Source organism: Diplotaxodon limnothrissa, linkage group LG22 (assembly GCF_057381915.1).
Source record: "Diplotaxodon limnothrissa isolate DT_005_m linkage group LG22, D_limnothrissa_male_GT1.1, whole genome shotgun sequence".
In the NCBI taxonomy this organism is placed as follows: Eukaryota; Metazoa; Chordata; class Actinopteri; order Cichliformes; family Cichlidae; genus Diplotaxodon; species Diplotaxodon limnothrissa.
In genome coordinates, this window is record NC_140616.1 from 24,020,994 (window position 1) to 24,047,614 (window position 26,621).

Here is a 26,621-nt window from a genome sequence, read left to right on the forward strand (position 1 = left end):
TCTTCGGTCCCTTTGATCTATCTGATCGATCGCTACCAACCAAAAAGAAAAGAAAGAAAAATGATGGAGACTGGATTTATAGATTGTCGACGTTTAATTTACTGGTTTTCGGAGCCTCTGAGTTGGCGTAATCCTAAACTCGTAAACTCAATACTTTCACTTCTTAAAAACCCTTGGAGGGTCTTAAGGACATTTATTGTCTTTTGCATTTTTAGTTTTAAACCATCTTCACTGTGTTGAGTGGAATATAGCCAAATTTGTCAAAGAATGTTTTTTTTACTTATTTTTTTTAATTGTGGTGTCAATTCATTAAATCAGCCTAAAATGGCTAAGTTACAGAAATCCATCCACCTTAGTCCCTTTGGACAAAAATGTCCACATTGAAACCCATTATAAACGCTATTTTTCACGCCAGAAAAATTACGGTCAAAGGGATCGTCAGGTTTCCAGCTTAGGTTTCGTTTTGGACTACAGGCCTTAGAGTTGTAATTTTTTTATTTGTCCACCGGGTGGCGCCCTTGCTTCACATTTGACCTCTGCTGGAAAACAGCGGGCTGCTTGGACAGACCTGCCGGAAATGAAGCCTCATTTCCGGCGTGCAGCAGCGGCTTCGCCCGCTGATCGGGCGGGACCATTTTTTGGTCCCTAGGACCATGAGAGGGTGCATTTTTTTTTTTTAGTCAACAGGAAATGACGTATTTGTTGTCACGTGGTATCGGACGTGTGGGCTGGAAAAAGCAGTCCCCGGTGATCGTGCCCCGGTGATCGTCGCGACTTACCCCGGCAACATGCACTTATTTCGGCCTAGAGGAGGAGCATTTGCCGCCTGGAGACCATTTTCTGGTCCTGAAAAAAAAAATAAAAGGCGATTGAAATGACTGTTGGTGGCAATCTTTAGTCCATCTAAAGGCCTAATTATAATAACAATCAAATATTACTTCAAATGTTTTTTTGGGAAAATATTTAGTTTTTTAGTTTTTTTTTTAGTTTTTTTGTAATTTAAAGGGTTAAACAACGAAAATATAATTAAAACTTTATATGAATATTTCAGGGAGAAGTAGTTTTAAAAGACTGACCAATTTAAAGTGAAAAAAAAAATTAATATTTAATATTTTTATTGCACTTTTTGGGGAATTGTCCTTAGGCATGCATTTTTTAATGTGCTCCTGCAAAAAAAATAATGGCAGGTCAAAATGAATTTTGGTGCCAATCTTTGACCCATCTAAAGGCCTAATTATAATAACAATCAAATATTACTTCAAATGGTTTTTTTGGAAAATATTAAGTTTTTTTGTTTTTTGGGGCTAAAAAAACAGGGCGCTCATGTAATACAACTGGGATTTAAAGGGTTAAAACAACGAAAATATAATTAAAACTTTATATGAATATTTCAGGGAGAAGTAGTTTTAAAAGACTGACCAATTTAAAGTGGAAAAAAATATTAATACATAAGATTTTTATTGCACTTTTTGGGGAATGGACATTTATGTCCATTAGGGACCAAGGTGGATGTCTTTTTTAGGGATCTCCAAGGGTTCTTAAAGCAACAAAAAAATAAAATAAGACAGCATTGCGTGTTTGGTTGGATTTTTAGGGTGAGAACAGATGAGGGCAGCTACAAGATGTGCACATGAACATACGCACTCACACTCGCATGTACAACTCTCACTACAACCTCACTAAGTGCTTTTTTTTTTTTAATTTCAGCAGCCCAAGCTACCTTTGAACCCCTACACTGGACACAGCTGCCTCGCCAAGCAGAATTTTATTCCTGCTACAAAAAAAAAGATGAAGTCGAGTGTGTCTGTGTGTGTGTGTCTCCAGCAAGGCCTTCAAAAACTCATTGAATTTTTAATTCATCCTCTGCCAGAAACTGAGGGGTCCCCGATGATACTTTTCGAGAACCTCAGGAGCGGACAGCTGGGAAGAAAACTGGCATCCAGCGACTCAAAGAATAAGGTGAGCAGCATATAAGAGCGAACACAATAAAAATAGCTAATGAGAAACAAAAAACAAAAAAACGAGAAAGATGAATCGAAACAGTCCAGACCGTCTCCCTCAGATTCACACACAAGCCAATACGCCGCTGCCCGTCTTACAGTTCGCTTGCACAGAGGCCTCCGTAAGCTACAGGTATATTTCTCGACTTAAAAGTTTACAGGTAAAATTCCCTTTGGGTTTAGGCGGTGAGAAAAGTCATCACAGCTTTGCTCCCAGTCGTACTCCCCGCTGGCTGCAGTTTAAGGTGGAAGCTTTTCCTCGAAATATGGAGAATGATCAAGAAACCACGTAAAGTTACGAAAAGCGTGTTGTTGTTGTCGTGTGTTCAGATGGTTGTCTTCACGTGGTTTCTTTCTGTTTGTTTTCTTATCGCCAGCAGGTAAGCGCCTTTTCCGCTGGAGATGTTTCTTGAAGGTATTTCAGCAAATAAAATAATCTTTGTCTTGCCCTCTGCTCAAGGAGCTATAGATGTCCTCAGCTGGCACGCAGGCGAGGACGTGGTGCACCTCTCGTCCCCGGACTGAATCGGTGATGTAACAGAGGATGAGTGTGTAGAAAATGGTGGGGAAGGGTGAGGGAAAAGAGATATATTCAAATCCAGGAAACAAGAGAAGTGGGTTGAAAAGAAAAGGATAAAGAAACAAACAATGGAGACGATAAAGATGACAGAGAGCAGAGAAAATATATGCATTAATGTCATTTTCCCATGATTCCAAATAACCATTCTATTTTTATAAACAAACTACACTTTATTTTTTTTATACAATTAATATGATGGTGTGCGGATCAAAGGGAAGACTGCAGGAGGAAAACCAATCCCTGTTTTTTTTCTATTCATAGAAAAGTCTTTATGGGACGAAGGTAAAAGGTTGAGTCTGAAACTACATTCGGAGAAACTGTGTCTTGCTTCAACAGTTGTGGCGCCTCAGATGTGCGATTATCTCAGACTCACGTTATCTACGCTCAGAGAAAAATATGAAATCATGGATGCCTGAAGTTCCAAGTTATTTTTATATCGTGCAGCCAGGGTGACCCAACGGTGGTGTGGTACTCACCTTCAGAGGAAGCGGTTGCTATACAGCTGTGCACACTGTGCTGACTGTGAACTCTGTCTCATTGGCCATGATGTCAGTGGGTTGGATGTTGCGGTCATACATGGGGTTCTCGAACGTGGCTCGCCCGTTAGTGTTCTCATGGCCCACGTAACCATTGAAGGGAACTTTGGGTCTTCTTCTAAAAAAACAAAACAAAAGGAGGTGTGGGTGGGGGTGGATGAACAATAATCTTTATCCACTCCTAGCACCAGATGTTCCTAATGTTGTGAGCATCCACAATCTGCTGTGTCATGGTTACGAAGCAAATTTTCTCTGCAGGGAAGGTTTCCTGTTATCACAGATTTTCTCATATTGAGGGTAACATATGCCTTTAGTGGATTAAAAAAAGTGAAGTTGAAGTTAATGTATTTTGGAGGAGGATGCATATACTCAAGCAAGAGCAAACTTCACCAACTTGGAAAGAACTTCAAGTAAACATATTCCCTGTCAGCTTCTCTTATATGCATGTGTTGTTTTCTCTCCCTTGTCACTTGTCTTGTGTCATATCGGTCTGCTTCATGCCTCTGCTGTTCCCTGTGTCTGCAGTGTATTGTGTATTTTGAACAATAAAGCATGTGCGCCTCAATATTCTTGCAGGCTCACAAAGTAAAAAAGAAAAGGAATCCGTGCAGAATATGGGTAACCTAATCACTGATGCAATGATATTGCTTTTATAAACATAGGGAGAATGACTTGAATAGGATGCGGCCACTTGGATGCTTCATTTCCTGAAATGTAATCGCACTAAGCATTTCTTCAGCACTGTCAACAAATAAAATAAGCTATCAGAAAATGTTGTTTGTCATTTTTCTGGTCTTATTCAAGGACACTCCTCCTTGAATAGGGAAATAATAAAGATCAGCTTGGAGTTGTAGCGAGCCTTACCTGTGTTTGTAGAGGTACAGAGCGAAGCCTGCAATGATCATGGCTATAAAAGGCACTAGGATGGCTGCTGCCACTGAACTGCTGTTGGAGGCAAAGTTGTAGCCTTGTTGGTCTCTGCTGGGATCTATACTCTCTGGAAGAGAGACAGACAAGAAGTTGAGACATTACATGAGCATTACTTCAGCGTATGACTACAATTAAGTCCCATAAAAAAAAGTTCCAATAAACAAAAGTGATATTATCCTCCTCAGTCCATAAGTGGAAATAAATAGGATAACAATTTCATAAAAGAATTTGTGATGACTGAAGAAGGCTACCAGGAAGACTCCATTTATAAATAATAGCCCGAGCAGCATAAACTGGCTTTTTTTCTTCTTCTTGGTTTATTGCTTTACTTTAGCTTCATTTCGCCCCCTGGGAATGTCAAATTTCATTATCCCAACAATGACTCTTAATTACTGACATCAAAGCCCGACAGCTATTAACTCATTTCAGATTCATTCTCTAATTTATGGAGGTGTGTGTCTGTAACAGCAACAGCGGAGGAGTGACAGCCCACCTGTTTGCCACGGAATGCCAAAAACACTCCAATAAAGGACGAGAGACAAACAGGAAGGAATTAAATTAGCGGGTTGTGCGGTGTTTGCCAATCAACCCCCCACCGCACACAAACAGATGCACAAACACAGGCAGACCGCACTGGCGGTTACACCGCCGAGTTAAAAACAAAACGCAAAATGTCGACAAATTAAGTTGGATTATTTCAAAGATGTCTAGCCCACCTCCCACACACGCATCTGCTTTTTAAATTTTTTTTAAAATAAACGCTTAAACCTGCGTACACATGAATACCCTGGTATAAGCCCTAACCCTCGGTATTAATTAAGAGCTGTTTGCTCAATCAGTTTGTTGTAGCAGGATGTGCATGTGTGTATCTGTGGACCGCACCCGCTGTTCAAACACCTTTGTCACTACAGCAGATTTTCACATCCACTTTCACCGTGTACACACACACACACTTAATCTATGTTACCCTCGGCGTAACTTCGCGCTCAATTCCAAATTCCTGCTTGTATCTGATCCGTCTTTGTACCTACACTTTGGCTTCTTTAGTTTGTCTAGCAGCCAATATGGAAGCATCTCCAGCGTGGGCTTTGCTTTTCAAAAGCTGCTAAATTCCTCTGAAATATGTCTCTGCAAATACGAAAGCAGCCAAAGCAGCAGCAGCATTTGCGATTTAACTGTTTATGTGAATACGAGATATGACATCATGTGAGCAGATTAAAAAAAAAAAATCTGGAGGACAGCGGATCTATTTTAAACATAACAATGTCACAATTCATTCTTCCTCTACTCGTTTCTCTGTATAGCGCAGCGACCTTTAATGAATACCGTGAGCTAAAGAGACTCGGAGCGAGGCAAAACCTATCACGGGTACGTGAGAAATTAACAATGCTTAATCAAGCGTCCCAGACTGCTGATGGAAGCTTAGGACAAAAGTAATCTTTCATTTAAGTTATTATCAGATTACTAAGCAATTTAAGGTACCCACTCAGAAATCACACTAAGCCCAATGTACGGTTTCTGTTATAGGAACTTTAAATTCACGTCCCCAACTTTTCCCATTTTTTTGTGGATTAGTTCTTAAACCAGAACTAATATGAAGAATGATGTAAAATTAAAGAATAAATGTACAGCAATACAGTTAAAAAAGGGCCTTAAATATACTCTCTTTTTTATGACACATGCATCATTAATTTCTGACATAAAAGAAAGCCATGTATTGGTGCATTGAAGCATTGTATGTCAGGTGGATCTGACACAAAAGCAATGTTACTTCAGGTTTAAAGGTACAGTATGTAATTTTAGGGATATTGTTCAACAGAAAAAATAATATTGTACTTATAAATATATACACTGATTAGTGAGCCATAATGGCTTCCAACACACTGATGCATTCTCCTAAAGTTAGATATAATACTTTCAAAATCCATAGGAGCAAGTGCTTTTGATGTTTTGATGTTGCCCAAACATCTTGAAAACAGTGGACAAGAAGGACATTGCCATCCCGTCTTCCTTCTCTCACCCCAACCAGTCACGGCAGATGGCCCCGCCCCTCCCTGAGCCTGGTTCTGCTGGAGGTTTCTTCCTGTTAAAAGGGAGTTTTTGCTTCCCACTGTCGCTAAAGTGCTTGCTCATAGGGGATCAAATGATTGTTGGGTTTTTCTCTGTATGTATTATTGTAGGGTCTACCCCTTACAATATAAATTGCCTTGAGGCGACTGTTGTTGTGATTTGGCGCTGTATAAATAAAATTGAACTGAATTAAATTGCTTAATCGGGTCTTGTCAATTCAATTCAATTTTATTTATATAGCGCCAAATCACAACAGCAGTCGCCTCAAGGTGCTTTATATTGTACAGTAGATCGCACATTAATAGATACAGCGAAAAACCCAACAATTATATAACCCCCTATGAGCAAGCCCATTGTCCAATTTGTTAATGTATATTTTCATCATCTCTGTCTCATTATATCTTTCTCCTCCTCCAACACTGCTCTCTCTCTCGTCCCTCATTTCTTCCTCACGTCATGCCTCATCTGGTAAACTAAAGTCAGGGTGCTAACAGATGAAAACATGTGCAAACATGCTTTTTTATACCCGATGTTGTTGCAATTAATCTTTGTTAGCAAATTATACATGGGACCCTCCTGTCTCCACACAGCTGATAACGAGACGGCTAAATAACAACAACAGCTTGTTATAAGCTAGCATTATTCCAGCTAATGTTTCAGTCTTGAGTGTCCTAAAAATCCGTCTTTCCCTCTGATAAACCATTTGATTACATTTTAACATCGTATGAGAGGTTATCTGCATTGACTTAAACAATGTTAGATCTACTTCAAAGAAGTTTTCACTACTGTCAGCTAACAGCAGTCCTTACTGACAATAAAGTTCAGGATGTCCTCAACAACTCGCCAGAAGTGAGTTTGACTGACTCATCGACTTGTATCGGACTCCTTTCACAGTTTTACAGCTTCCTCCAGGGTAAATAGATTTGGGCACATATTGACAGGTAAACAGCAGACTGACCGACTATATACTCTCTACAGATGAAGGGCGGCCAGAGTTGTTTTTCCCTAATCCTTGATCTTAATCCCCAATTTCCTTAGGGATTAATAAGTGGCCCCTGTAGCAAGGATTCTGCACTTGAGTAAGAAATCTGCTGACAGCTAGTGGTGAAATTTTACACACTGTACCTTTAACACATAAGGCATGTATGAGTTGCATAATACATCACAAATTTGAGACAGGATACAAGGCGTGGTGAAAAATGTGCCTTAAAAAATACTAATGCACAGTTCATCTACAGCTTGATTAAACAGCTCTTGGGTGCATGAGAAGATCTAAAGCTCTGTTCATATCTTTCACGGCTGTTTTTACCGCAACTGCTACGTTTCGATCTGTCAGTGGAAGTTTTGTTCCGTCCATTTGCACTTGTGCTTATGTGAGGCGCGGCAGTCTGTCAAAACAGGGACCCTTCAGTTTCATTTTCAAGGAGTGGACAATGTTGCAGGAGGCAAATATGGCTTGTGGGGCAGATGGTGATCAAAGATTGTGTACGTGTAGCCAAAAACCTCCTGCGTTTTCAAAGTGCTCTGCGCTGGCTGGAGATGGCAGGTTGGCACACACTTGATGCCGTTTCCACTCAGCGCTCTCCCCCTAGACGCCTCAGGGCGTTTCAGTAGAACTCTACAATAACAGTCTCACCCTGGGGGACAGATTTACAGTGCATAACCCCATGTCTAAAAGAAAAATAATCGAACAGCATGCTCCTGGTCACTCTTCAACTGACGGTTTGCCTTTGAGCTTAGAAACAAACTGTGGACCCTTTGGCAAAAAACTGCTGAGATGGACCCCCATCACCAGGGATGATCATCCACATGAAGGCCAGGTCAGGTTAAAAGTAAAATTTTAATTCTGTGGAAAAATCTTGTTCACAGTGCAAAAGGAGGTAGATGGGAAATGTCAGATCTCCTGCTCAGTATGATTTTCTTGGGGCTATCCAGACTGCACTCAGGACAGATACTAACTTTAAATCAGTTTTAATTGATTCAATGTTTTAATCTTATGGGCTTGTTTCCAAAACCTTCTGATCACACCTTGTATGTGGACAGCTGTAACTCTTTGAAAAGCACTTCTACATCTCTGGCAGCAAAGCTGAAGTTGCTGAAGGAACTACAGAATGACGCACAGCAATGAACAGATAATATTTGCTACATGAAAACTGCCAGATATGAGGCTACTTGGCAAAGACTACAGGTGTCAACAAATAACTGTCAAAGGAAACATTCTGTTTAGCTGTTTATGAATGTGAGTGTATGGTTTGTGTATACGGATGTCATTTGTGTTTGCCTCTTGCTAGCTTCACAGACACATGATCCTAAAGAGTATTTACACTGTACAGATAAGTGAAACCCACCACAGTGTATGCTGTAAGAGCTTAGAGACATTACATACATCTCAAGTGACATTTTTTTCCGAATAGAAATCCAAAGAAAAACAAAATCTTCCCAGGAGATCACTCGGTCACAGGTTTCTGTGACCAAGTGGACCACTCACTCACCCAGTCTCTGGAGACCAAATTGGCCAAAGCCTTTTCCGGTGACAACTCCCTGGTACACGTAGGAGTTGGAAGAAGAGATGTAGGACACCTGGGGAGAGAAAGGATTGGAAGACAGACGCTTAATGTGTCACATCCCGGCTTCACAAAGGAGCGTATCACCAAAGTGTCAGCAGCTGGTGCACGCAGAAAATGAAATATCACGTCAAAAAGAGCTGAGAGGCACTCGCGTGGCTGACATTTAATGTGACGGGTTTTTTTCTTTTTTTTTTCTGATCCAGAGAACAAACATACGCACACTCAGCCCCGCTGCACACATGTGAGCTTGTTACCCAAGAGGATTACACAGAGGATTCGCACCGGGGCACACTCATGTGATGTGCATTGTATGACACATACGCATGTTTGAATAAACACAGCACCACATAACCACATTTACTGTGACCTGCTTTTTTTTAATTAATTGGGAGAGAGTGTATTAGTGGTGCCTGAGGTCGGAGGATAATATGGGAGAGAAGAGTGAAAGGGGGTGGTGTGGGTCTGTGGAGTCCTGATTACCAGGCAATGATTTAACTGACATTTTAATTAAAGAGAAAACTCTTGGTGGGCCCTCCATCTCCCTAGAGTGACAAGGTTAGTGTGCTCGACATAGTTCACAATGTAGATGCGTGTGTGTATGTTGTGTAAAATCTTTTCAAGTACAACAAGAGGTGTTGTTCTGGACCAGACCCTTGCACTTACACGTCCATCTAGGGACCAGTTGTCCATTTTGAACTTGTTGACAAAGATCTCCACAGGGCCTCTGATCTGATGAACCTGCAGCACCAGCTGAGCATCCTCTCTCTTATATGTACCTGTAGAAAAGGGGTTGCAGTTATTTCGGAAAAACAGACACTCGTTTGATAAAAAGACATGACATTTGCTCTGAGCCGGCCTCTTGTTGAGTTCATGTCGACTCTTTCTTCTGTTTCTGTCCACCTGTCGTTATCTTGTGAATCCCCCGTGGGAAAATGGAACTCTTATGGATAATGGCAAGTCACCAACACTGTCTAATAAATGAATCTAAATTTAGGCTTTTAGGAAACGGGTGCAAGGTGGCGCCCTCTTGAAAATGTTTCAGTATTCTACTTTCATGTTCCCCTCTCACTAAAATGCATTTTTGAGGAGGCACAATAGACACGTGCACGTCAGAAGTTTCACCAGCATGTGGCAGGCCGCAAGCAGGCCGCGTGTAACATCAAAGGCGTGCAAAAGAAAATCCTGGAGCAGCAACAGTCCAATCTCCTTTTTAAAAAAAAAAAAAAATCAGACCTTGTACTTTTCTTCCTTGAGAGCCATTTAAAATTAACATATTTTGTCTTAAGACCTTAGTGAAACTTTTGCACTTTTGATAAACTGACTGGCTATGGCACTGTTTTGCCAAGAATTACTGCAGGTAAAAATACATTATTAAATTTTGAGACGGTTCCCAGCCTGGAGGCACGAAGCGCAGTCTACTGGCTTTAATGAATCTTTAATTTTCTCTGTATTTATATTGTGTGTTCTACACATGACATGCAGCGATAGACGTGCCATTAAACAAAACACAAAAAAAAGAAACTGTGAAGGTGCGAGAGCCCAATCGTTGCTGCTCGCTGCTGTGATTCATACAATAACTCGTATAGTAACACACAGTTGCTTAAGTTTTATTAAACAGCGTTCCCATTTCACTTTTATTCCCCTTCCAAGCGAGGCAATTTGTAATGAAAGATTATGGCCGACAATAACCAACTTTTTTTGTCACTGTCAATAAACCCCATAAAAACCTACAGTGTATGTGAAGTCAACTCAATATAACACCTCTATAATAAAGATATCTGTCAGCCGGTGCTACAGCAGGTCTTACTGATGGGTTTTTAATCGTTTAGGGACAAAACCGAGTTCTGGAAATGCGAAAGCTTTGCCTAGGCAGAGGAAAAATCTCATCAGACTTCCCATTTAAATGATGGATCTATTAAAAGATAAAATTCATAAAAACAATCTTAAACATTTTGAAAGCTAGTTAAAAAAGGGAAATTTATAGTTTGTTGCTCAGTTTGTCTATTGAAAATATGTGAATACTATATATAAATACTAGCAGCTACAGGAGTGAAGTGTCCAGGCTGCTACTGATGAAATTTGATGATGATTGCAGCTGTGCAGTGATTATACCACTGAGAATAATATAAAATGTCTGCTGCTCTGTTACAGCAGCAATAATCCAATTCAAGCAGAGACCACACTGATTTCTTGCTTCTTGAACTCACTTGAAATTTGGATAAAAGCAAACTCAGTCGGATCTCTGATATGAGAAGCAATTTAGAAGAATTGACCCACACAGACTGTTTTTATGAGTGATGTTTATCTTTTGAAGATCTTGAGTTACTGTTGTACTCACCTGCCAGTTTAAGTTCTACTCCACTGTGGTCGATGAGTGTCCCATTAACCCGGTTGCTAAAGGGTTCAAAGGCAGTGATGCTCAACATAGCTGGTTGCTTCTTCCCGAGGTACTCGTAGGATCCCCTCCAGAGGGAGTTCTTAGCAAACACACCAACAGGAACTGAAAGACAAAGGAAGAATGAATAGTAAAAATAAGGTGTTTTATTTTGCAGAGGGGGTTTCTGCAAAATTAACCTCGTGATTACAAGTCTTTGATATTTGATACATGAGTTTTTGAGACCTCTAGATCTTCGGTTTGATTTTTTTAACCCTAAACCCTCGTATGTTTTTTGTGCCCCCATAGCGAGGAAGTATTGTAATTGCTTCCGTTTCTGTGTTTGACTGTCTCTCTGTTTGTCAGCAGCCTTGAGTCCACAGTTTTCATGTTATTTTTGAATGTGTGACGGTAGATACCAATAAGAACTCAAGCTGATTTAATTTTGGTGAAAATCAAGTCAAGGTTAAGTTTACACCACATGTGAAAATCTGTTAAATAGCTATATTACCCACAATTTGTAATGGATGGACTACACAACAATTTGCTAGGCCTTGGTGAACATGAGTACCTAGGCTGGCGTTTTAACTTGACCTTTGCTGTTAGCACCCAAGGTCAAAGCTTGAAAAAAAAATTCAAGAAACCATATCAGGTAATATATCATATTGAGAGAGCTATACATCGAACTTCAGGGAGATTTGCGCTCTCTGAGTACTAAACAATAATTTGCACAAAAATCCTGGATGTAGCAAAAATATTGCAAATTGATATTTAAATTCTGTCTTTTAAAGAATTCATCAGAAGGTTCAATAAACAAATGTTTGGAATGTACAGACAGATTTCCCATGACAGTTCAGGACACGATTCGCAGTTCCTGCACAATTCAGCAGAAAACGTCAGACTACGAAATCAGCTTAAAGGTAGAACTAATCACTGAAGTCAGGTACGTATTGTAGATAACAAGGTTTCACACGACATTTTTTTTTGTTATAGACTTTATTTGAGCACATTTAGGAGTTTAAGTATGGTAATCTTACATCCCAGGAGTGCCTTTCTTACCTGGGTGCTTGGAGGACGGCTCCTGCACTGGCACCACCGGGCCCCTACCACTTGGGCGAATATCAGCTAAAGAGAGCACAACACACAATATTAACAGAAGAAAACAATAAACCTGAGTATCCTGTAAACAGGTACAGTGTGGGCCTCAAGAAGTGACAAAAGAAGATCTCATTTCTACTTTCACCACAACAGCTCGAAGGTAATTGCAGTAGAAGGATGTCACCATCAGCACTTCCTGTCTACTAGTGATGGGATTTCCGGCTCTTTTTAGAGATCCGGCTCTTTCGGTTCGGCTCACTAAAAAGAGCCGGCTCTTTCGGCTCCGAACCGGCTCTTCAGGTTGTTTTGTTGCTTTAATTAATTTATTATTAACAATAATATAAAATTATGCACAAAAGGAATTACTAACGTAAAAACAAGTGGTTTTATTTATATATGTTTATATATAAATATATGCGGTGGCCCCTAGAGACAAAACACGTACAAACTCCAAAACACATTTCTAGCATGAACTGAACTTCCAAAGCAGAGCTACTAGATCACTTAAATTACACAATTGAAAGCATGTGTGTATTGTTTGTATATTTATACACAGGCACTCATATATATATTCAAATAATTTAAAAAAAAGTTCATTTACCTGTTATTACCACACACCAAATCCGGTCGTTGGTACTTGCTGGCTTGTGTAGCCACAAGATAACAAAGGCTCAACACTGCGCCCAGCATCCTGGAGCACTTCTGTTGTCTTTTGTACGTGTTTTGAGTTTTTATGTGCTTCTGAGTTTTTATATGCTTCTGAGTTTTTACGTGCTTCGGAGTTTGTACGTGTTTTTACGTGTTTTTGGAGTTTTTACGTGTTTTGGAGTTTGTACATGCTTCAGAGTTCGTACGTGATTTGAAGTTTGTATGTGCTTTGTCTCTAGGGGCCACCGTAAATATACTTTTATTTATTCACTCCACATAAAATGTAATAAATAAATCATATAATACAAAAATCAACTATTCACATTTCAAGTTTTAACTATTTAAATTTTCAGCTTTTTCCTTTCACAAATTTAAAGTGAAAAGAACACAAAACACTGCAAACCACAACACAATTAAATATAAATTATAATATGAAAACTAAAAGAACATGCATATTCTCTGTCATATGGACCTGCATGAATAAACTTTCTCAATCCTTTATCATCTGCAACCGAAAATAGTTGTGGATGATTACTATACCTTTCTAATGTTGTTGTCCCTGCCTCTCTTTCTCTCTCTCTGGCTCTGTTCCTGTGCTACTGAGTGTAACTACCGCCCCTCCCCCCTCTGCCCAGCGTAAAGCACAAGGCTCGCGTGCAGAGTGAAGCGGAAAAAAAGTGCGAGAGAGAGGCTGAGAGAAAGAAAAAAAAAAAAAAAAAACCCACGTGACGGCTCGCGATAAGGAGCCGGCTCGCGTCGTTCACGTCAAAGAGCCGGCTCTAAGAGCCATTTCGTTCGCGAACGACCCATCACTACTGTCTACGCCTAATAACCCCTGTGGTGGCCAGAGTGAGGGCTGCCTGTGATAGGACTTGAGTCATGTGTCAAAAAGCAGCTCAAGTATCCCTGCGGCGTGAGAGACACGGTTTCACAGCTTCAGCGGAAGTGCTTTAATAATGCCTTACTGCTCACAGGGGGCCGCGGGAATACATCACAGTAGTAAACATACACCCACGCAGGTAAACAGAGCGGAGAGGGCTTTACTCGCAACCGCAAACAAAGACAGGTATACTGATGGTAGTTTATGAGGACAAAAAAAATCACCTCGGATAAACGCATACAGACACAAGGAAACATGCACATCACACACACACTCCCACTGCCTTGTACTTTATTAGCTGCCAGTCTTTTGAGCTGCCCTTCCATCACTTCACCCACAGGCGCTGTTAATATCCTGTATGTGCTAAGGCTCTCTCTTTTTTGCCTTCACACTTAATGGCATGGCCTTAAAAACACCCATCAGCCTATATATTTCAGCAGAAGCCCCGACATGGAATCTATCACGTGGATATCCCCAACTCTAGTGCAGCTTTCTCTTTCAGCTATTAGCATTTCTCTACACTACATAATCGTATGTCGATTACTCTTTTTTTGGCCCCTCCATATGTATTTAAGTCAATGAGGGTATCTTAATGGCAGTCTATTTGTCTGCTAGACCTTTTTAACACTACTTCACCATTTATAAGAGCTACTTCTGCTAACCTAATCAATGGGAAGCATTGGCCTAATCAAGTTTTGCACCCTTGCTAATGATACGAAGCTTACGCGTTTGTGCGTGCTTCTGTAGGTAATTCCATGCAGTCTAATTGCGTGATGGATGGGCCACCCTACCCTGGCATGTGTCTGAGAATAAGCGAGCGTTAACAAAGCAATTCATCAGGATTAGCTGAATCTGCGGTTTTCCCAAATTCTTTATCTGCCTCAATAATCCTTATAAATACACATTATGGAGTTGTGCATGACAAATACAGGGTGTTTTAAGTGTCTAATACACGTAGCTATGTAAATGTTGAAAGTGGATGGCCATGTGCACACATTTTTAGTCTTACAGCGATTACATTGTTTAGCCATGTGAGTGAAATTTAGCATCAGAAAAAACAGCAAAGCAGGTGCATGAGCTTTTTGAGTGTCGAGCACGTCTTCGCGTTCCCTCATGGCTCAAATGTAACAATGTTTATACCTGCACACAGAGGCGGTTTCCCTGACCAGCTACCGTCGGACCTGCACGTCCTGTGCTCTGATCCTCCAGCCAAGTAGAAGCCGGGCTGACATGTATAGATCAGTGTGTAGCCCAGGGATGGCAGTTCAATGGCTCTCACATCAGACTGGGCTGGCAGCTCTGGCTGGCTGCAATGGTGGGCTGCAGAGAGAGGGAGGAGGATTAAAGAGACCAAAAAAGAAAAGAAAATAGTAAAGAAAGGGGACAAGAAAAGGATGAAAAGATGAGCGAGATCAGGAATCAGATGAGAGATAGTCAAGAAATAAAGGAAAAGTTTATACAGCAGAAGAGAAAACGTGACAAGGGGTTAAGACAGAAGTATGTGGGAGATATTGGCCTCAGCTTGTTATTAGATTGTGTTCTTACCAATGCACTCAGGTTGAAAGCCACTCCAAGTGAGGTTTGGTAGGCAGGTGCGAGAAATCGAGCCCTGCAGTAAGTAGCCCTTTCTGCAGCTGAAGAACACCGTACTGCCGATCTGTAAATGAAAATGCATAAAAAAAAAAAAAAGAATAAAAATCCAAATAACACCTCAGTTTTTACTGAAGTGGAGCTGCAACTTTGCTATTACACTTGCCGTTGTCGGGTTACTAATCACATTAACAGCGCATTACAGCGTGTCGCTCGGAGTACACCCAAAACCAGAACAACGAAAATAAAGCAGCTGTAGGGGATTCAGCTGCCATTTATTGTATTGCTTATTTATTTCATCATTTCCCTAAGCCATCTGGGCCCTTGTCACTCAACTCTGTACAGAAAATAACAAATGAGTACAGACAAAGAAAACATTCTCAATATGGTATCAGAAGAAAGACAGATGTGGGCTGAGCGGTGCTGTAACATCAATATTGCAGTAGCCATTAAGTCATGCTTCCTGTTTGCTCCTGCAAAATAAGTATTAAAGGAGGGAAGTGTACAATATGAACGGCATTAAGGTAAAAGAAAAAACACATTTTGGGGGTTTCATCACATTTTTAATATATGGAAATCAATTTCTGGAGTGACCACATATTCTCACCTGGTAGCCCTGGCTGTTGTTCTGATTTCCAAAGAGAGGCGTGCCAGAATCTCCACAGGTAGTGTGACTGGGATCTGAAATACGCCCCCCCACACACACACATACAAACACACATACACACACACACACACACACACACACACACACACACACACACACACACACACAAAAATGCTTTGATAACTATACTAACTATTCCCGCAATACAGAAGGTCCTCTAAACATACAGTACTGTGCAAAAGTTTCAGATTCTCATGCATCACATAGTGCCGTTATTACTGATGGAGGTAGTAGTACAGCTTGCAGAGGAAACATTTTATTGTATTTAGGTGGCTTTGTGAGTTTATGTCAGCTGAAATGAATAATAACAGTAGCACTTTATAGTTACTTAATGGAGAATATTACTGAAGGAATGAAGCCCATTACTTAATGTTAATCAACTGTTTTTCAATGTGTCTGTCATTTTACTTTTCTGTTCACAAGAACATAAACATTCTCAAACAACTTTATTTTAGCTTATGGAAATAAGATAAGCTATAGTATAGTTATAGTTTAAAGAATAAAGAGATAAAGACAAGGAATGAACGGAACTTTTGTACGAGGTTTCAAAGAGATTTTAAACAGTTTTTTGTGAAGTCATCTTGTTTTCTGTACGGTGAACAAAGCCACAAAAAGGAAGACTCTGCTGTGAACCAAGGTTTTGCGAGAGGCAGAATAAAGCAGCAGCCTTACAGTAACACACAGTAAGTAAAATGACATTCATATTTTTTATAGACTGAATCTCACTAAATCTTAGTTTAATCTTTCCAACATGACACATCTGGTTAAACAAAGTCCAGAAATTGACTGCGGCCTTAAGAAATTCCTGTTTACTAGCAGCAGGGTCAAAGGTTTGCATGTGTGCATATTTTAAAGTATCCAAACACCACAACAACCTCCAGGGCTGGAAACATTTATTTTATTTATTTAATCTTTAATCTGTTCCTGACTTTCTGAATGCCTTTAACAACAACCCCCTCATGGCTTTAGCACTGCACACCATCGCAAGGATAGAGTTTGCATCAATTAGTGAAATAAATCAAATTCAATAAGAAATGTTGTAAATTCTATCAATAAGGACCCTGACCCTGTCAGAACTACAGCAATTAACTGAGTCCATACTTGCTTGGAAAATGATTCAATAAATTCTTGTACTGGCTTTAAATAACTCCACAAGTTAATTCTGACTCGTGGAGTTAAGCAGCTATTTAGCTAGGTCTAATGGTTTTGCCTGTTTCCCGTTTTACTTCTTGGCGGAAAATAGCAACCGGAACTAAAAAGTGAGCCGAAAGCAGTAATCAGACCAGCCAAAGAGAAGCTTCTGTCAGGTTCAAGCTTATTTTTATATTGTTATATAGAGGCACTGATTTCTGTGCTGTTTTAGGATTATGGACATACCCAATAGGCTCAAATCATAAACAATCATGCTTACCTATGCAAGACGGCTGCGTGCCACTCCAGGTGCCATCATACTGGCAGTATCTCCGCGATGAGCCGACCAGGACGAGTGGCGGGTCGCAGAAGAAGGAGACGGAGGAGAGATAGGTGAAACCGCTGTCCTCCCTTCTCCCCTGTGTTGGCATTCCCGGGTCTCCACAAAAAACAGCTGTAAAGATGGAAGCAGAGAGATGATGTGACCGACTGCACGTTTTTCATTTTAAATCGATATTCTTCTGAGGACACACACTACACTATACGTGGGTAAAACAATGTCAGAGACAAATCATGACATGCCACTTACGGAAGCACTGTGGTTTCTCTCCACTCCAGTTGCCGTTGCCTTGGCATGTTAACACAGTGGGTAGGGACAGCTGGTAACCTTGGTTGCAGGAGTAGCTTATGCTGGAGCCCCAGGTGAAGTCTGTCCCAACAACCTGTCCATTAGGGATGGTGGGTGGTGGACCACATACAATTGCTGCAAGGAAACAAGGGTGCATTAGAGGACTTTTATGTTTTCTGTCGGTTTCAGTGTTTTAATGCAAAAACTGATAGAGGCAAAAAAAAAGGCTAATCATTCTGTAACCCAAAAATACAATCAGGTCAACGTATACAACTCTACCTTTACAGAGAGGTTTGGTGCCATTCCAGGTGCGGGTCTTGGTGCAGATGAGAGAGGAGGCCCGATCGGCATCCATGGTGAAACCAGGGGAGCACTGGAACGTGACCGTGTGGTTGTAGGTGAAATCACTCCCAAATCTCACCCCGTTAGCTGGCACTCCGGGATCGCCGCAGTTGATAACTGGAAAAACATAAAGGTACTAAAAAATAGATTCAGCTTGCTACCCTGTTGTGTTTGAGATATTTGACAATTTGATTATTTGCAGTGAAAAGAGCAAACACAAACAAGTTAATAAATGTATATTTAGAGTGACAATAGACCGAGGCTTATAATTAATGAGGTGCTATAGGCACTTGATCCAAGTAGTTTACCCCCAAACTTTGTGTAAAACACAAACTGAAAATTTCTGATGTTATTGAATGGACCATTAACCCTCTGTTAACTTATAAACAACCTCTTTTAGATAACACTGGGTTTATGGCACACGAGAGCTATGCAACTATCACAGCTCTCTTCTTGTAGTTTGTTTCCTATTTTGAGTTTTTAGGATGCAGACACAAAATCTTGTGTTGAGTATCCGTCTGTGGTCGCTCCCTATAGTTCCAAAATGAACCACATTTCTCCTTTATTGTACTTTTTACATCCTGCAGGGAAAACAGCATGATTGAGTAACAACAGAGAGAATTCCACAGTGTGACTCAGCAGCCTTGCTGCTCAGCTCTGCTGTAAATATCAAAGAAGGAAAATCCAGGCCATATGACAACTTGAGCTTAGATGCCTTGGGACAAAAAGGCACTGCAAAATGTGTACATGCATGTTTCAGCAATATTCAATACAGGGTGAGGGAGCTGGTCCTCTTGGAAGTGGAGTGGCTCCTCTTTTCCCGGCAAAGCCTGGCTGGCAAGATTCTACCTGGAACCACAATACCTTTCCAGGACTGTCATCTCTTTAACAACACACACAGAACTGACGCGCACTGAGATCATTCCCCTCTTCCATAATATAATAACGATGCAAGTATAAATTTCATCTACAAAATCCAGTGTCATTGCCACATCTTCCCGTTCCTGTAGCCATCTTTGTCAAGCATGGCCTTGACATAGAGTTTTTCCTTCAAATCAATAGAAATCATTCAGCCAGAATTGCTTCGCCTCACATGTGCCTCCCTCTCTGCCTCCAGGTGCCCTTCCAAAGAGCTTCAACACGTACCACATTCACTTCTATGAATTACGTAGTTCTGAAATCCATAATGGTGCTGCTTAGGGCTTTATCCCCTCCATTCAGAAGAAACTGGTTCTCTTAGTGACCTCTATTTGCTGGGGTCTCTTGGTTCTGTACAGCAGCCACACGTCTTTTGTGAGACATGATGACAAAGGGCTGTCAGTCAGGCCCTTGAAATGGACCATGAATCGTACCAATTTCCTCCAGCTGAGCCAGTGAACCACATGAGCGATCCACCACTAAAACAAAGGCCACTAGAAGCAATTATTGTGACTCACGTGTTCTCTTACAATTCTTGTGGAGCATTAAATAACTAAATTTTACATTTCCCTTCTCTAAAAGCAAAGCCTTCGTGGAAACAAAATCAAGCACAGAAAACGAAACTATTATCATTTAACTATTGATAATCTGACAGTCCTGAGAAGTTCTTTTGTGGGAGCTGTTAATTACCTGAGCACTCAGGCATGTTGCCGGTCCAAGTCCCGTTAACAGTGCAGTGCCGGGTCAGGAGTCCAGTAGAGTAGTAGCCCTCCCTGCAAGCGTAAGTGATGGATCTGGAAAAAGTCAGGCCATCGTGAATGAGGATCTGGGCATTCCGTGGAGTTCCTGGATTTCCACAAGAAACCACTGCAAATAAAAGAGAGAAAAAAACAGAGAAAAGAGAGAGAAACCATTAAAATAAGTCATATTCATTTACCGATAACCAGCACTAGGAAAATAGAAGAGATGTGAAAAAGCATTAGGTCTTTGGTGTGGAATTTAATTTAACTTAATTGATTATTTTAAAAAGATCAGAGACAAAAGTCTGAATTATACATGAGAAATTATTTAAATCTTTTTTTAATTCCTTCATTTCACTCATTTATTTTCTATTTAACCTTCAAACCTTTCACTCTAAAATCCCAAAGCCTATAATTACATATATTTATTTTGTAATATGCATAAAGCACATTATTTCGGTGTTTCTTTTCTTGAAAGATGACTTCCGCATCAATGTAAGAGTTTTATTTGTATGCATTTTGGAAAAATCAAACTATGTATTTTACAAAATTACTTTTAATTAATCGACATATTTGATGTGCATCATCACTCGGCTTTTTTCCTCTTTTTCTCTGTTCTTCATCCATCCACTCTAACACTACTCATGCTCCCCTGTGTCCTGCTTCATAAGTAACTCTGCTTTGATGGACACATCCTTTGCACAGAAAATCCCTCAGTGTCTGTCCGGCCGCCAGCAATGGTTCTGTTCATTACTGTCTCCAGCTTGCCCCGGGCCCTCAGAGCCCTGTGGACATGATCGGCCTCCCTTAATGACCAGATGTGGCCTGGCCCTTGAAGTCAGTGCCAAGTGAGAACAGGTGGGCAACCTCAGCCAGTGGGCATACCACACACATACCAGAGAGGCATCGACACAGAGTGAGGCGAAGGAAAGACGTGGTCGTGTTGGTGGTGGTGGTGTGTGTGAGAGAGGGGTCTGTGTGAATGTGTGGAGGGGTGCTGAGAGCACAAGTGGAAAAAGCCCATGAGACTGGATGATGCTTCTGGAAATCACACACTCTGCACTAGGATTATGGAAGAAAAGGGCCAGGTTTATATGGAGAGCAACAAAAGGGCAGGGACAAAGAAATACAACCAGATAGCTGCCAAGAGACCTCGCCAAAATGGCAAACCGAGCGTATCAGTGATTCTATAATTCTAGAGTGCAGAAAGAAAAATGTAGTTTAACACACAGAGGGCAACATAGAAAAAAAACAGGAAAAAATATATGGGTGTTTTTGGAGTAATACTCCTATTACTATAGCACTTCTAAAGCTGATATGAAAGGGAAAATAGAAAAAAAACTTCAGGTATATAAACCATACTATACATACTAGTCATACTCACTGATGTGTTAATAATCTAAACTCCAAGCACACTCACAAACACTTCTTTCCCTTTTCCTGCCTTCCAGATGTTTGATGGAAGAATAACTGCTGTTTTGTTTTCTCATTGTGCATAATGTCTTCTATTTCAGCAATATTAATAAAGTGTGCTTCAGCGAAAAGCTTAAATCCATCGACTGCGCACAAAATACACATTCAGCAAACTATTTTGGGGTTTTTTGCCCCCCAAATGACTGCAATGGAATAGACGCAGTGTTGCACAAGGACAAATATGCAAACCTTTATAGTGCTCAATAGAGAACGCATTCTCTGTAATGTGCTCTCTTCTGTTTAATCACTTACAAATACACAATAAATGCATATTTTACGAGTTTCTCAATGAAACTGAAAAGGCAACACCTAATTACACAGTCGCTGATTGTCGCGTTAGTAATAACCATTTCCAGCTGATGATTTTCTGTTTTTTTTTGGGGGGGGATGTTGCTCCACTTTGTGCCGTGGACTTGATGAGGCTACTATTATCATTATTCACTCATTCACACACTTCCGAGTTATGGTAAAGCTACCACGCAAGGTGCTCACCCGTCATTAAGAGCACCTTGGGTTTTCATTGTCTTGCCCAACAACTTTATGGTGACATGAGGAAACTGAGGAACCAAACCTGCAATTAGTGAACCCGCGCTGCCACCTCAAGCACAGTTTTGGTAGATATATTTCACTCATTACGTGTCTGTTGCACTAGAAATTAAAGTCTAGCTTCACAAAAAGTCAAAGCAAACTTTGTGCATAAATTACTAAAATAGAGCAAAAGGAAATGTAAATGTGCTATTTATGTGCTTATATATCTCCCTGTAGTTTTCCAGGTTCGGGTTGTGGTGGTTTCCTCAAACAGGTTCTCCAATTCCTCATAAGGAATCTTGAGGTGTTCCCAGGGATATGTAACCCTTCTATCATCTTCTGGGTTTGCTCCAGGGTCTCTAGTTGGACATGTCCAGAATATTTCCACAGTACACAGGGGAAGGCACCGTGATCGGGTTCTCGAACAACCTCTGAAGCAGCTGTTGTATTCCAAGCCCTCACTTGATACTGGAGCACCAAAAGCTCAAAGGCGAAGGCGGGTTGGAACTTCAATTGACAGCTAAATTGAGGGCTTTACCTTAGTGCTCAGCACCCTCTTTTCCACAATTTGAAAGATTCCACATCAATCCACCTATTGATCCTATCTTACTCTTACCTCACCGAATCCCAGTATCTTTAGAGCTCTTCACTCAGGAGAAGATTCAGTATAATAAAATATCTGAAAACACACAGATTTTCTGAAGTACAGCACTCACTGTGAAGTACCTAAATTATCACCAGGTATACGTTCACGACTCCAGCTATATGCTTCTAAAGACCTAAAGACAGCCAGCAAATAGCTATGATTTTGGCACTTCTTACTCTGACAGTACACAATAGTTTCCTGCACACATGCAGCTCTCAACCAAACCTCACATGAAGCTTTAATATCTCTGTAAGGGTGATGATAGAAGGAGACAAGTCCATACTGCATATATCCATTCAATGGTTAAGTTTGACGACTGACATGGTCTCGTTCCTGGAAAAGCTCAGAAGTCAGATCCAGTTGTTGAATTGATGTGTGAGTTTCAATTTACAAAAACATGACTCGACCGCCCATTTGTACCAGCCTATGAGAACAAATAAGAGTATATATTCCTTACCATGGCACTCTGGTTGTGTGCCCAGCCAGCTTCCATTGGCCAGACAGGTTCTCTCCGGAGAGCCCTTCAGCGCATAGCCTGGCTCACAGCTGAAGCGGACAACACTGCCCACCGTAAACTCCTCTCCTAGACGGATCCCATGCACGGGAACGCCCGGATCACCGCACAACCCAGCAGCCTCTCCTGAAAAAAAAAATGACAAAGAAATAAAAACTAAACGTAGCACGAAACAAATAATTTCTGACAACCCGAACACATATGAGAAATGTGCTCTATATTTTCTCACCTCACTACAGAGTCAGTTACTTCCAAACACATTTTACTGCTCTTTATTCAGCACGGTGAACACGTAAAAAATGATGTGACTTTTTCATTTCACTGCTTTGACATATCTTTTACACCTTCCTTCAATAATTCCAGGTCTTCCATTTAAACAAGCTCAAAACGCTTAGCACTGCTGCTCATTTTACAAGGCACCATCCAACATCGCTTTAATAGCGCACAGCTAAGAAAGTCGGCCAAATCTTTATAAAAATGTTGTGTTTATTGCCTGTCGAGAGAACACTGGCAATCTGCAGGATATACCATATATGGATGTCATGAATTATGACATTAAACTGTCAGAATGGTACTTTATTTTAAACTGCTTGTGTGTCTCTATGTCTGTACTTTGTGGATATGCATTTGGATGTATGGGCTTCCCCACAGCCTTTTTCCATGCGCGACTATAGTTGAATCCCTGAAGCAAAGCGCTGTTAGAGGAGTGGGAGTAAGGGGGGGCTGACGTCTTTATACTGCTTCATTACCCGGCTGAAGTATGGGCATTGATGTTCCTCAGTCTAATGTGAGCAGATTAAAACAGTTTTATGGAGGACACTTTCTTTGCCCTTCAGGTCTGTGACACAGACAGGCAACTCCATCTTTGGTCCACCTACTTTGCTCATTACCTTCCAGCAGCTGCCACCTAAACTCTTTATTTGTTGGCATGCCGTTGTGAGGGCCTCAGTGTGACTGGGCGATGCTATTGCATCTGAATAATCAATTATTAGATGGGGAAATATGCAAAGAATGCAAAGAAACCCAAAACGTGTGGCTTAGCACAGGAAACACCCCAAAATATGAATGGAATTTCGATGGTTAGAGTCTTTTCTTATGGATCTCCTTCAGAAAATATTGTCAGGTTAAGCGTTTCGAACTCTCATTCTGGGTGTATTTTTCCATACCAGAGCAATGTGGTGGCGAGCCGCTCCACTGCCCATCCAGCTGGCACATTCTTGTTGTATTGCCAATGATGCTACGCTGACCGATGCAACTGTAGCGAATGACGGAGCCCACTGTTCGACGGTCACCTGAAAGCTGGGTGTAAGGAGGCACGCTGGGGCGGTCACACAGCACCACTGTCCGAACAGAGCAAAGAAACGTTTTAGGCATCACATGTTGAATATGTTGATTTAAAATGAATACAATACTTTATATTTACTAACAGTGTGGGTATCTTTCCTCTGCTGTAAAGTTGTAAAAAATAATTATCTGTAAGAATAGCTAAAAGAGCTGGTGTAACATCACCCCTTAGTTTTTTGGGCTCCTGTTTTGAAGATTGAAATTGAGTGTTTTGCCTATTACCATGTTTTTGTTTATTTAAACCAGACACCAGGAACAACGAGTCAGTCTGACAGAGGAACCAAGAACGCTGCCTAATCTGATGGTAGCAAGCTCAGGTGCCTTAAAGTATACCCTCTGTAAATGTCTATTACAACAACAAAAAAAATAAGACAAACAAAAATATTGTATTTTAATAAGTAAGATTTGAAACTACTCATTGAGGAGATCAGTTCATCAGGAAAGTGTTTACAAAGATCATAAATGAAGTCTTAAAAATAAGGTTTTTGTCTCATATACGTCTATACAGGGAGTGCAGAATTATTAGGCAAGTTGTATTTTTGAGGAATAATTTTATTATTGAACAACAACCATGTTCTCAATGAACCCAAAAAACTCATTAATATCAAAGCTGAATGTTTTTGGAAGTAGTTTTTAGTTTGTTTTTAGTTTGAGCTATTTTAGGGGGATATCTGTGTGTGCAGGTGACTATTACTGTGCATAATTATTAGGCAACTTAACAAAAAACAAATATATACCCATTTCAATTATTTATTTTTACCAGTGAAACCAATATAACATCTCCACATTCACAAATATACATTTCTGACATTCAAAAACAAAACAAAAACAAATCAGCGACCAATATAGTCACCTTTCTTTGCAAGGACACTCAAAAGCCTGCCATCCATGGATTCTGTCAGTGTTTTGATCTGTTCACCATCAACATTGCGTGCAGCAGCAACCACAGCCTCCCAGACACTGTTCAGAGAGGTGTACTGTTTTCCCTCCTTGTAAATCTCACATTTGATGATGGACCACAGGTTCTCAATGGGGTTCAGATCAGGTGAACAAGGTGGCCATGTCATTAGTTTTTCTTCTTTTATACCCTTTCTTGCCAGCCACGCTGTGGAGTACTTGGACGCGTGTGATGGAGCATTGTCCTGCATGAAAATCATGTTTTTCTTGAAGGATGCAGACTTCTTCCTGTACCACTGCTTGAAGAAGGTGTCTTCCAGAAACTGGCAGTAGAACTGGGAGTTGAGCTTGACTCCATCCTCAACCCGAAAAGGCCCCACAAGCTCATCTTTGATGATACCAGCCCAAACCAGTACTCCACCTCCACCTTGCTGGCGTCTGACTCAGACTGGAGCTCTCTGCCCTTTACCAATCCAGCCACGGGCCCATCCATCTGGCCCATCAAGACTCACTCTCATTTCATCAGTCCATAAAACCTTAGAAAAACCAGTCTTGAGATATTTCTTGGCCCAGTCTTGACGTTTCAGCTTGTGTGTCTTGTTCAGTGGTGGTCGTTTTTCAGCCTTTCTTACCTTGGCCATGTCTCTGAGTATTGCACACCTTGTGCTTTTGGGCACTCCAGTGATGTTGCAGCTCTGAAATATGGCCAAACTGGTGGCAAGTGGCATCTTGGCAGCTGCACGCTTGACTTTTCTCAGTTCATGGGCAGTTATTTTGCGCCTTGGTTTTTCCACACGCTTCTTGCGACCCTGTTGACTATTTTGAATGAAACGCTTGATTGTTCGATGATCACGCTTCAGAAGCTTTGCAATTTTGAGACTGCTGCATCCCTCTGCAAGATATCTCACTGTTTTTGACTTTTCTGAGCCTGTCAAGTCCTTCTTTTGACCCATTTTGCCAAAGGAAAGGAAGTTGCCTAATAATTATGCACACCTGATATAGGGTGTTGATGTCATTAGACCACACCCCTTCTCATTACAGAGATGCACATCACCTAATATGCTTAATTGGTAGTAGGCTTTCGAGCCTATACAACTTGGAGTAAGACTACATGCATGAAGAGGATGATGTGGACAAAATACTCATTTGCCTAATGTTTGTGAAGGTTCTCAGTCATCCAGGTCATCGTAGTCAAAGGAGCTTGCAAAGAAAAGCGTCTGGACTTCTTTAAGTTGCTTGAAGACGTTTCACCTCTCATCCGAGAAGCTTCTTCAGTTCTAAGGTCAAATGGTGGAGAGTCCCAGATATAAACCTAGTGGGAGTGACCCCCCACAGAGGGACAAAAGGACCCCCTGATGATCCTCTAATCGCCTGAGCCTAGGTGTGAAACTGGGCGTGGGTCCCAATCAGCCAGAGTTTCGGGTGTGTTCATTGTGAAACCTGGCCCCACCTTATCATGCGAATTCCTGAGGTCAGATGGCCCAGGATGTGAGTGGGCGTTAAGGCATCTGGGAAGGGAT

The 26,621-nt window shown here is 41.0% G+C and overlaps 1 protein-coding gene across 1 annotated transcript in view; it reads right to left on the reverse strand.

Moving 5' to 3' along the window:
• Positions 1–2,470: 2,470 nt before the first annotated feature.
• csmd2 (CUB and Sushi multiple domains 2) overlaps positions 2,471–26,621 on the reverse strand; it is a 284,791-nt gene continuing 260,640 nt past the window's right edge. The window contains exons 57-72 of the mRNA XM_085346642.1: positions 24,027–24,200; positions 22,804–22,986; positions 19,650–19,826; positions 17,979–18,158; positions 17,661–17,834; positions 17,352–17,525; positions 15,881–15,954; positions 15,229–15,340; positions 14,824–15,003; positions 12,117–12,182; positions 11,022–11,183; positions 9,347–9,459; positions 8,609–8,696; positions 3,981–4,113; positions 3,057–3,234; positions 2,471–2,521 (exon numbers count right to left, since the gene is read on the reverse strand). Coding sequence (XP_085202768.1) covers positions 3,075–3,234; positions 3,981–4,113; positions 8,609–8,696; positions 9,347–9,459; positions 11,022–11,183; positions 12,117–12,182; positions 14,824–15,003; positions 15,229–15,340; positions 15,881–15,954; positions 17,352–17,525; positions 17,661–17,834; positions 17,979–18,158; positions 19,650–19,826; positions 22,804–22,986; positions 24,027–24,200 — 2,150 coding nt within the window. The 3' untranslated portion in view covers positions 2,471–2,521; positions 3,057–3,074. The remainder of the gene's footprint in view (positions 2,522–3,056; positions 3,235–3,980; positions 4,114–8,608; positions 8,697–9,346; positions 9,460–11,021; positions 11,184–12,116; positions 12,183–14,823; positions 15,004–15,228; positions 15,341–15,880; positions 15,955–17,351; positions 17,526–17,660; positions 17,835–17,978; positions 18,159–19,649; positions 19,827–22,803; positions 22,987–24,026; positions 24,201–26,621) is intronic.